The following is a 12,212-nucleotide window of genomic DNA, read 5'->3' as shown; positions in this document are numbered from 1 at the left end:
TGAGTCTTATAAAAGTTTTGTGATATCTCTTTGCCTTTTTCGTTGTCAAGTACGAAGGAGGTATTTTTCGTTCCCCGCCAACAGGAACATGGAATATTCGCAGGTGGTGGGTGGGAGGTGGGCATCAATGATCAAATTAACAACCATTACCTCATCGGCGGAGAGTTTCAGGAGGTTTTCCTCCACCCCATGTTGAAAGTCACCGAGAAGGCATTCGAGAAATTACGAGAGAGTTCGAAGTGGATCCGGAATGTGAAGATATACTTCATTTCTTACTTTAAATGTAGACGGTGTCGATGGTAACCTTGGCATCATTTTTATTTTTTGATATCAATCATATAGATCTTCCTGGTGCTCTGCTGGTGCTGCAAATGTTCCTGTAAGCAACAAAGTACTACACTAGTAGGTATAAAAACTGATAAGAAGATTATCCTTACCATACAATTTGACCCCGCAGTAGAGAAGGCTGACGAAGGAAGAATACCTACACGACGTAATCCAATTTAAACAACTATAAAAGGCTGCTTGAAGAAAAAAGATTCTGATTTTGATATATTTAGATTCGGATATCTTTATTTACCATAATTATTATTAACGACATTATATATCAACTACAATATAACCTTACTATTGGCTAGCAATGTAAATCAATAAACCAAAGCTATAAAGGAATAAAAACATCTAATGAATTAATCATCTTGAATGAATCAAAGAAGTTCATCCATGCGAACATCATCTAATATTGATATCACCGATGGATAGCTCGGATAGGTATTCATAATATCCTCCTGCTCGAGTAATTGCAAACTACATTGGTATTTGAAGCTTGGCAGAGAGTACTCTTGTATATCTGCATGTATTGATTGCACCTCACATCTAGACCTCACAAGACGTCTTTGAATTCATCAGTATATACCCATCGGCTAAGTTTCCTAGATGATGGCGTTCAATCTACATTTATCAATGTTCAAACAAAAAAGTCATCAGACGCAGGGTCGTCGTGGATTCTTCAGACGGCATACCTCGCATCCAATGCTTTTTCCATGCGTAGAGAAATCTTGGGATAGCTTCCGGCTATATTGATCGTATCACCTACCGGCATAATTTTCCATTTTCCCACATCTCTATCCCATTCACGCCGCAGTGTTGCAGCCAAACAATCAAATCATGATGTCTTGCGATTTCGGTCCCATTTGACGGGTGCCTAGATGTACTGCAACCTCATTGTGATATCAATCGTGAATTGGTGATAGAAATACCTAGGTTTCTTATCTATTTCCGGATTCACTTCTGTACAGCTTCACTTCCGATAATCTCCCGGCCGATAATGGCTTCAAAAGTGGGCAGATATATGTTCACGTTTCAGAGATTCACAGAGGTTCGATCAAAGCATTTCGATCCATGACAGACGAGGAAATACAAATTGTCGTACTCGGGAAGAATAACATACCAATTTCGCCATGGAACTCCAACTTCGCCGAGCTACCGTCAATGACATCCCGCAACTTCATCCGCTAATTGATGCGTCGGTCCGAGGTCTCCAAGTCGAACACTATACGCCAGCACAAATAGCCGGTGCTCTGAAATCAGTATACGGAGTTGATACCCAACTCATCCAGGATGGAAATTACTTTGTAGTGACATCTGGAGATACGATTGTGGGATGTGGTGGAATATCTTATAGGTCCACGTTGTATGGGGGTGATCAATTTGCAACTCGAGATTCAAAACTGTTGAATCCTGACGTAGATGGTGCCAGAATTCGTGCTTTCTTTGTTCATCCTGATTGGACACGAAGAGGTATTGCTGGTATGATTATTCGAGCTTGTGAGAACGCCGCGATAGAAGCAGGCTTTAAGAAGGCTGAAATCGGCTCTACCTTGAGTGGAGTTGCATTCTACGAGAAGATGGGGTACGAGGCATTGGGAAGATCCGACGCGCCTCTAGATGATGGATTGGTATTGGAGATTGTAAAGATGGGCAAGAGTTTGGTATGATGAGACACCCGGTACGAGCGTGAATGGTTGAAATCTTCCTGGACCTTCATCTCTTTTGTGGGGTGATATTGTCATGCGGAGTAAGATTGAAGGAGAAGCAATTCTGTGTAATCACATGAATGGGCATTTAAGAGCCGGTAGATCATATCATGTTGGAGAGGGGTCGAATTGTTGTGATGAGAGTTCAGAAATCTCGATTCCTTTTTTGCTGATGAATTAACCGAGGACTTGGGTTGATCAGGATGTAAACTCTAAGCTCATTCATTATCCATGGCTGAATATCTGCCCAATTGTGAGACCGAAGGAAATCGCATCTAGGTAAACTCATCATTTTTCTTTTCGGGACACATATTGAAATGCAAATTGATCGAACCGGAAGTTTTGCATCCAGAAAGGGTATTTGTCGTTATTTTCCGTACCGACAACACCGGGTAGGACGTATCTTTGTTGATCCCATGTACAGATCGTCTTTGGGAGATTTTAGTGCGTGGCCGGTGTGCTAGACCAATATACAAAATGGCTGCTGAATGGCACCAGGAGATTTTGACATGTTGATCTTTCAATATACATCGTTGCCACCCAGATTTGAATGATATAGTAGGTTAGCTCGTTAGTAGCCAAATCTAGGCTTATGTAAAAAGTGTGACTCGGTACACGTGAAACAACTTCTGACTATTTATGCCCATCTAAAGTAAGACCATGGGAAGAAAGTTCCTTAGGGTAATACAGAACGTTGTTCAGATCTATCGTCGATGAAATCGAATTCAAACGTTCCGGATGCCGAATCAATCGAAGAAAGGGTTAAACGAGCTTATCAAGCTTATGGATTACACAAGACAGCTTGGAACGTTTCAAAAGCCAATCGAGAATGATTGGGTTGGAACGTTGTCAATCGTTTGGTGATTTCTGACATTGAATACTAAAATTATAATTCAATGCTTTATGACGATTAGCACCCTTTTTTCGATCTCGCATTGCCCAGGTGGAAGGAGATATTTGGAATCTCTGGATAGGTAGGTATCATTTGATCTTTTGCCGTAGATGGGGTCGGACACCTCGATATCTGAATGACACTCGATGAGATTAGATATCTATATCTTCAGACATCTACTCGTAACGATTGGTGTCTCAAACATCTGAGGCTCTGAGCCCTACTGAGGGGCATTGAGTTGATATCTGATCTATTAGGCTGGATGGCTCTGGGCATGCCCAGGTGGTTTATGGTTTGTGGCTGGTGGCTGGTGGTTTGTGGCTGGTGATTTATGGCTGGTGATTTATGGCTGGTGGTTTATGGCTCGTGGTTTATGGCTCGTGGTTTATGGCTCGTTGGTTCGTTAATTGGAAATTTGGAATACTGCAGGTAGAGAGTGTGCTAGTGTGGAAGGGGCTACTCCGACGCTAATAAAGGTCCCTGAATCGAGAATGACCCCTAGTTATCGAGGGAATGGAGGATTATAGAATCCAGACTTTCAGCAGGTCTCCTCCGACAGTCCGACTCCCCTGTTCTTGGAGGATGTGATGAGTGTTTCTTTTCTCATCATACTGATGAGTGGTACATTCATTATGTATCATATGTACATTGTACAGAATATAGGAATAGAGAAAATCGATAGATTAATTGTATAGTCTTTACATATAGATACATACCTACATATATATATGCCTAGTACGTATATATACAAATACAGATATATCATAACTATATATATATATAAAAGTTCTACTTATCAACACTTGAATTTTGGAAACTCATCATCCATCATCGTAAATTCTCGATTGGTGGAGTCCGGATTGCGGTGGATTAGTAAGATTCTCAACCAATCATATTGAGATCATGCCATCTTAAGTTCAGATCTCCCTTCGATTTTCAGATCTCGACGACCCTTCAGAAATTTGGAAGTTGCTCCTTGGATCGTGGCTTGTTGACAGCATCAGCGAGCAAGAACCTAAACATGAGGTCAATTTTTTCAACGTTCAATAATACCAACAAACTTGGTAGGTATGATATGATCAATATGATGAACATTATCTTTCCTTTATCATTTCTTTCTTTTCATAAAAAAAAAAGAGCATTAGTACCTTCATCAAACCTTACCTACTCTGTAAAGACGTGAAGAAGTCCTTCTTCAATATCTACTCCCATTGCGCACACATATGCAATATCCAGTACCTTCTTCCCATTCAACGAATTACATACAACCTTGGTCTTCGCTTCTCTTAAGAATCCAGAAAGTACCCAAGTGTTAATCACCCAGATTGTTAAAGCTTTCAACCGCATCCCCTCCTCCGGACACACGAGGTACGATACCTACCTACCTAGGTATTCAATCGGAAAAACAAAATACTTCACGCAGGCTCAAATCTACTTCACATATCCAACAGGTTCGCCAGTGTAGTGTTATAAGGGTATCTCGCTTCTCTACTTGCATATAATCTTATTCAAATCGTAGGTCGACTGTGATATTGTCCACGGCCGGTTGCAATGGGTTCTTTACAATTATAATACCACATATCATCTTCAATTGTCTCGTCGGCTATGAATCTGGAATCGGATTCAACGATGAATGCGACGGCTTCTCATCCTCGAAGACCTCCGGCACATCTCTCCGTCTCCCTGAGGCACGACACGCCTGGTCCTATTGAGAAGGAAAAGTCGGACTTGGGTGTGGTAAAGCAGGTTGATACCTCGACTAAGCCAAGAAGTAATTCCACCTCGCCTTTCGGAAAACAAACATCGGACGATTCAGAGGATACTGTTGCCACGAATGTAAAGGATTGGTTTGATCGCTCAAATACACGTCCTGTGATTGCTGTCAACCAGGACTCTGGAGACACTAGTAAGTTTCTGGTTAGGGAGCTTCACCAGCTCCTGTAAATTGACATAGTTGCAGGTGACCCGCCATACTTTCTTCAACACAGCTCCAACGAAGACACTGACTCCAGCAAAGAGTTGCCACTTCGAGGCAACCGTTACAATCTACACTCATTGAACCCCATATCAAGATCTCGAGATGGCAGTGCATCAGAAGAGTATCGCAGTATCATTGACGATTTGACCATCGAAAATAAGAAGTTGAAGGAGAAATTAAAGAGATATGGACGTTCATCGACGACCCACTTGGAGAACGAGAAGCTCTTTGAAGTCAAAATACATGCCTTATCGGCACGTAAACGAAGGGAGCTAGAAGAACTTCTTCATGCATTTTCTGCCAGTTTTAACGGTTCGTCAGAAGATTTAAGCATTAATGGTCCAACAGGTCGACAGTCAAGATCTTATTCGCTTTCCGGGAAACCTACAAAGCATAAATCCGTTTCATCAGGGTCCAACTCCCGACCGACTGACTCGGCATATGCCTCGATGTCGAGATCCGGGCCTTCGCATAGCTCCTCGGCTGGGGAAGGGTATAGGCCAACGCAATCGCGGGTCACAGCCGATCAAAAACTGCAGGATTTCTTGCAAGACATTCCCCAGGGATTACAACCGAGATCAACCCTAGAAATGTCCGAAAATCAGCGAAAGAGGATGGTTGTTCGGCGTCTAGAACAATTATTTACAGGAAAGACAGGATCGCTCATCGGCGCGCACAGTCAATCTTTGCAACAGCAAGAGGTGTCCAGGTCGGCCGCGAGAGCAGATCAAGCCTCGCAAATTCATTTCCACCCTAGAGAAGGTGTACGCGAAGCTCATATCGGGCCACATAATATGGAACTAGACAAGCAGGGATTAGTAAATAATTCAAAGAATAGCCAATCGCCAACAGAACAGTCAGATTCTTCTCATAAGTCTCGTGGATCCCCTTCACCACAGCAAAGGCCAACTAGGCCCTTGGATTTGGATCCAGACCGTGACCAAGTCGGTTCCGATAACGTCGAGTATATTCGCCACCTCGGAATCTCAGCACCCCAACTATTAACAGAAGAATCACAAGATGCTGCCGTTGATGCCGAGGGATGGGTTTATTTGAATCTTCTGATCAACATGGCGCAATTGCATATTATCAACGTCACACCTGGCTTTATCAGATCTGCAGTAACCGAATTGAGTAGGAAACTTCAAATATCTCCAGATGGAAAGAAACTGCGATGGAGAGGTGGTACGCAAGGAACAAGCTTGAACAGTGACAGCGGTAATAGCAGTGTTCATCAACGATCCCCACCCGATAGTGATGGCAGTGACGAAGCTTCGCGCAAAAGACGCAAGGTTCATGCCAACAAATTCACTCCTACGGGACAAGCACCCCTGAAAATGATAAACCAGAGCTCAAAGAATCCTAAAGCAATGGACGCATGCTTCTATGAGCCGATGTTTGTTCGTTATCCACAACATACATCCGAGGTGTCTGGTGATGAGAGCGACATCTCGCCAAATCATTATAGTCTTCACGGCTTTGCATCCCCTATCAAGAGACTCGGTAACAGTCCACGCGATGATGGGCCATTGATATTCTACAATGGAACGAAATTCTTTAGTGATCTCTCTGGCGATCGTGGCGATCTTGAAACTCCGCTACATATTACTGGCATTGACAAAGATGGTTACAGCAATCACACTGAAGATGCTGTCGGCTGCTCACCTCCTACAAGACACCTCCTTAAGGACAGGACTCCTTCCGGATCTTTTCTACCATTCAGGCCTTTCAAGGACTATTCCAAAGGAGGAGATCTGTTCCAGCCCCCAGAAACAAGACCACAAACTCCCAGTATACTCTCCGATGATACGGACTTTGAATTTACCACAGACATGGCATCTGGCGACCCTGAATCTCCTCCGCCCCTTGCAGAATTTGTCGCCAGTGGGCTCGCCGGCATTCAACCAGCCGACCACTTGCTTTACAAGGTTCACACACGATTGACGACGAATAAAGACCATGTTCCTTTCAAGGTTTCTAAATTCTCTGCTCCCCGTTCAACCTCGAAGATTTTACACACGATTTCACAGTCTTCACTAGATTCATTTCACAATCCAGAGCCTCAGAACAAGGTGGATAGCATAATCAGTAAATTGGCTCACTCGACCGATCCTGCTAATGGATCGCCACCGCACCGACCATATGAGAGTTTACCCATCAAGACCGAAAACATTTCGGAACAATTGATTATGCTTCACCCATCACCCCTACCCGAACCGTCCTCTTATTTCGGCATGCTTTGCGGCACTGAAACCGTAGGAGACTATTCCGACACCTCTTCTTTCATGGGAATTTCTCATCTTAGAGATGAACCTCTAGAAAAAGGCGAAGATCTGATGTCAGATAACGATATACAAGTGTCATCTGATGAAGGTGCTATGGATATTGAAGACGCGGAAGATGATGATGATGATAGTATTGATATGTTGGCGTATGTAAGAGATATTGATCCTAAGGCTGTGGCGACCCAGGAGCAAAAGTACGAAATGGAAGCTAGTGATAAGAGTGTTCAGTTGGGGAGTGCGGCGAGTAAATCCGTCCCCCCGTTTCTGTTTGAGGAGAGCGAGGGGGTGGAACTTTGAATATCGTAAACGTTTATGAGATTTGGAGTTGGATCTTATTTCGATTGGCGAATATGGCGGACTCGAGCATTTTATGGCGTGATTTGGAAGGTTTATATTGGGTTCAGGTCATTCTTGGTTGGGATTGGTTTATTTACGAGCAGTCTATTATTGCTGGTTGTACAAGTGCGGGTGTGGATCTCTGGTTTGGTTTGGCGCAAGGTGGAGATACCATACTGATTTTGAGCGAGTATTGCTAGGTATAGATAAATCATTTTGGGGATGATATCATAGGACACGATTTAAATCATGTACACTGGAATGGAAAATGAGGAATTAGGTTATTTAGTCCTATTAATTGGGGGTTAGTGGATAAAGCCTCCTTACTTTGTCTGACAATTTAGACATTGTTTAGCGATTTGTATGTAGCCTTTGAATCTCAATGCTCTGTTAATACAGGGGATATTTGTGTTCAAGATGCTTTGGTGAAATTGGGTCATTAAGTTATTGTAATGTTTGTTTTGAGATTTGAGATTTGAGATTTGAGATTTGAGATTTGAGATTTGAGATTTGGGGACTTGAAAAGCTCGAAATAAACACTACTGGTTAGGGAGATTCTTTCGTCCGCAAGAGAAGTTGACGTGAATTGGAGGTGGGTGGTATATCAACGATCCCCTTAAATTCATAGATGATTTGAACAAATAAATATAAACTATACCAGGGCGGAGGCGAAAAACAACCCCTACGAGTTTATTAGGGTCTTTGTAATAGCTAGCTCATTGGAGATGGCAATTCGTTTCGATCTTTGATGGAATTCGTTATGGGTTTTTGAGATATGGATTCTATAGTAGACTTGTATGTATATACCTATGCTTATAAGGTACTTAATATTGATGCTACATAATACAGAAGAAATTTAATCACTTTGTAGTATATACCGGTACCTACCTACCTCTAGAAATCGAAACTCGGTTACAGTAATAGATAGATGGTTTTCTCGATACTCGTATCTTTTTACTTGAAGGTGCTCGTAATACTTTCGTTCGCTATTGTGTCAAGAGATTGAGATAACAAACATCTGAGCACCAGTGGAGTAAGTACCTTTATCAACATCTCATCTTCGAGAGATGTACTAGTACTGTATATTCTCCAAGCTATATTATAGGAAGCGTATTGTGATAGTATACACATCATGCATTACGATAGGTAGCTACTTAACCATGCGATGCGAGCGAAAATCGACTCGGAAGATCTCCCCTCCGTGAAAACAAACCCATGCGACCACCAAAATAGATCAGACCCCCGCGAAGTTTCGACCCAATTCTTGCATTCCCTACCCCTGAATCTCAAAAATCGGATCCTGGGGCTTCGGGCGCGGGACAGTAGATGACAGTTCCTGTGGCGGTTGCCATACCAATGGTTTCGGTTCCGCCGACTCATCGTCCGGTTTCGTAGTCATGGTATGAGGATTTGGAGATTTTGAAGGTTGTCGAAGATGATATCCTAGCGCGAAGGCTGCGATGATGGCCATGACACCCAGTGTGACACCTACTCCTATACCCACTTTCGCACCTGGACTCAATTCACTCGATGTGGTAGCTGGAGAAGTAGCTGGAGAAGATGGCTCGAGTAGCTGTCGAAATACTCGCAGTACTTGTTGTCTCAATTTTCAAAGAAGGAGAAGAAGATGAAGTAGCGGATGAACTGATAGCCTTATTTGTAATATTAATCGACTGGCTTGCGAATAAGTCGGGGGTTCCGGTGTGCGTAATTATGAAATAAAATGTCGATCCGTTGTTGAGGTCGAATCCTGGATTACCGTTCGTGCCACTGATATCAATAATCCCTGTGTATGAAGTTACCAGATTGGGTATTTGGACTGTTAGTAAGATGAAATGATGTAGCTTATCCAAGTTTAGTACAGATGGGAAAACTTTCGATTATCCAACTACCGTGGATATCTCAATGAAAACTAGTGGTTCGAGCGGGTGGAATGTCTTGAATAAGTTCAATATATCAAACGGATTTCGAGATATTGGAAACCATCCGGTGGAATGTAAAATAAGGTTGAGTTACCAGAATTAGGAAGGTATTGATAAGGCGGCTTTCCATTTTGCCAGATGACAATGGTGACCATATCCCAGATAGTATCCCATCGTAAGTCGACTGTGCTGCCTACTTCGTACGATCCTTCGACGACGTGAGAAGCATTGAGAGTGGTGAGGTTTGAGGGGAATATGAAATTGTTAGAGGTGCCCGCTGCACCAGCACTGCCTATTAGAAAGACGAAGAACAGAAACCAGATCATGGGTAGATTTATGAGTAAACTTTATCTCGTGAACTATGATTTCTTCTTGAAGGAATCGCCGCACACATAAAGAAAGGAAGGATGAATGTAAAACGCTCGAGGGCTGATATTACAAGGCGCTACGATGTAAGAAAGATGCAGGGGGAGGTAGAACATCGCGTCGTATAGCATAATAGGATCATGAATATACGCAACGCAACATGAGAGAATATATATAGTAGAGATGAATCTCACTCCCGGATTCGATTATATCCATTCGAGCGGTATTCAGCACCACCAGCATCCAATCCAACATCAGCGACTAATTGCCTAGGCACAATTTGACAGAACCGAGATAACATCCAACACACTTGAGCGAATGATAGCAGCTGGCCCCCAAAACTTGATCCTGATGGTTTGAAAGTGGACACGAGATATCACTTTAATCTTGTGGTTTTCGGACAGATGTAGCTGAGTTTGAATTGGGGTATGAACAGCTTATGTATGTCGCTCTCAGGGTTCAGATCGGCATAATATTTGGCCGAGGCACTATAAAATAGACTGCTCGGTCCTAAAAAATAATAAGCTCTCGTTAATAGTGTATAGAGAAATGGACCTTGATAATTACAAAATTTGGAATACAGAGGATAGTATCACTAAGCTAGTCTTGGTGCGTTTATTTGTATTGTGTATCTCATTGTGGGTGTTTTCTTTGGGTATTGGGTATGCTGGGATTGTTGCTTTGAGATTAAGGAGTTACTGTCATTGTTATACTCATTGGCTACTAGGTAGGTGTTTCACGGTTTGGGAAATGATGGATGGGTAGGAGCAGAAGAGTATTTTGATTATTCATTTCGAGGTATCTGTTCGAGGGCAAGCTATTTGACATATGGATATGAAGCAGATGAAGTCATGAAGAAACATGCCATTGATCAAGTGAGTTATGTCTAGGACTTGGGTGACTGGGGATCATGATTTGATTTGACTTGAGGTGTTTAGCCGAGGACCTTTTCGGCGGCGCTGACTATTAGAGGGGGTTGTGTTAGCTTTTTCTCTTGCTTTGCTTTTCTCTGCTCTGCTCTCGAGCTGCGATGATTGAACTGGGATGAAAGTGATGTGTGAATATACCACAGGGCTGGATGGATAATACCGAAAGTGAAGAATGGAGAAGCAATAGATTGTAGAAAGGAATGGGAAATGGAAAAACATACCATTTAAACCAGTGTTATCCGGCTCAACGTGAAGGGCCTTGACCTTCCCATCTTCAATTTGGAGCGCGTAACGTTTACTGCGGGGTCCACCAAAGATGGCGGTGCCGTCGAAGGTTAGATCAAGGGCAGAGGTGAAGGAGGCGGTTGGGTCGCCGAGGAAGCGGATCTGTTGGAGGGGGAGAGTCAATGGTGGTTTGGGGTCTGGGGATGAATTGAGGAGGAGATGAGTGGATGGGTTGGGGAGAGGGGGAATAGAACACATACACCAGATTCACCGGTAGGATCAAGAGTTGAGCCCCATGCTTTGGTACTGGAATTTCGTGTTAGTACAGTCTAATGATTTCATCCATCTATGTATATCCTCGTGACATTTCGATCAAAGTTCTCAAATGCGAGAGATAGAACAGAGTAATGAATAGCAGAATTTCATAAAGTAGCTCGCTTACACAAAAGGATCATTAACAGCAACTACAAATACATCACCGGCTTCCTTGAGCTTGGGATGATTGATATAGCCCGGAATGTGAGAATTGGAGCACGAGGGACCTGTTTTTATGTCAGTTAATGCTCATGTTTCTTTCTTTTGTTCTTATATATCTGTAAATTTATATATCGAAGGTCTCCAAATCTATTTGAGTAGACACAGATTCGAAATTCTCACTAGAGATTGAAAGCGAAAGCAAGAAAAGGGGGAATAAACATACTGAAAGCAGCAGGAACACCAATGATCAAAGCTTTACCAGTAGTAAGCTCACTTAAGTTAACCTTGTTAGCGGGTGAATTCTCAACCAAGGTGTCAAGATTGGGAATTTTATCGCCGACTTTGATGAATGCTGGGCGGGTGGTGGAGAAAGTGCGGAAAGTTTGAGGGGTTGCAAGACGGCGAATCGCGAATCTGGTGGCCATTTTGTAGGTGTTTTGATTGTTGATTGAGAGATGAATTGGTGTTTAGGAACAATCCCTTAGGGTCAATGAGATTGAGTTGTTGAGTTGAAATGCTGAAGGTATTCAGATGTTGATAGCATGGGGTTGGGAAAAGTTGGAAGGGAAGTTGCAAGCGATGGTGACGTGCTGAGGATCGTCAGTTCTTGCCTCTTTTGAGATGGGATGAAGCATCATATTGTCATTGGAACTTTGGAACTTCACAACATGATAGATACTCGACAATTAGTTTACATACTAGTTAATCTCACTGTTGGTATATTGACTCAAATTGAGTAATCATACCAAGACTCAATTAGTATCGA

General features: G+C 42.7%; 3 protein-coding genes across 3 annotated transcripts; 2 read left to right on the top strand and 1 right to left on the bottom strand.

Annotated features, from left to right (window-relative positions):
- Nucleotides 1-1,460: 1,460 nt before the first annotated feature.
- EAF02_010835 (uncharacterized protein) lies at nt 1,461-1,997 on the top strand (the record flags this gene model as incomplete). The annotated part of the gene is made up of 1 exon (XM_038906883.1): nt 1,461-1,997. One exon carries the CDS (start codon nt 1,461-1,463, stop codon nt 1,995-1,997), a length of 537 nt encoding a protein of 178 aa, XP_038753431.1.
- A 2,008-nt stretch (nt 1,998-4,005) lies between these two features.
- EAF02_010834 (uncharacterized protein) lies at nt 4,006-7,945 on the top strand. The gene is made up of 2 exons (XM_038906882.1): nt 4,006-4,834; nt 4,889-7,945. The coding sequence occupies exons 1-2, from the start codon at nt 4,534-4,536 to the stop codon at nt 7,486-7,488; spliced, it is 2,901 nt and encodes a 966-aa protein (XP_038753430.1). The 5' UTR covers nt 4,006-4,533; the 3' UTR covers nt 7,489-7,945.
- Nucleotides 7,946-10,749: 2,804 nt separating this feature from the next.
- EAF02_010833 (uncharacterized protein) lies at nt 10,750-11,871 on the bottom strand (the record flags this gene model as incomplete). The annotated part of the gene is made up of 5 exons (XM_038906881.1): nt 10,750-10,778; nt 10,966-11,131; nt 11,230-11,275; nt 11,412-11,511; nt 11,670-11,871. 5 exons carry the CDS (start codon nt 11,869-11,871, stop codon nt 10,750-10,752), a joined length of 543 nt encoding a protein of 180 aa, XP_038753429.1.
- Nucleotides 11,872-12,212: the final 341 nt, after the last annotated feature.

The sequence above is a fragment of the Botrytis sinoallii genome, assembly GCF_014898435.1.
Source record: "Botrytis sinoallii strain Bc 23 chromosome Unknown BSIN_027, whole genome shotgun sequence".
Taxonomy (NCBI): domain Eukaryota; kingdom Fungi; phylum Ascomycota; class Leotiomycetes; order Helotiales; family Sclerotiniaceae; genus Botrytis; species Botrytis sinoallii.
The sequence above is the reverse complement of the archived record's forward strand: the minus strand, read 5'-3'. Positions and strand labels throughout refer to the sequence as shown.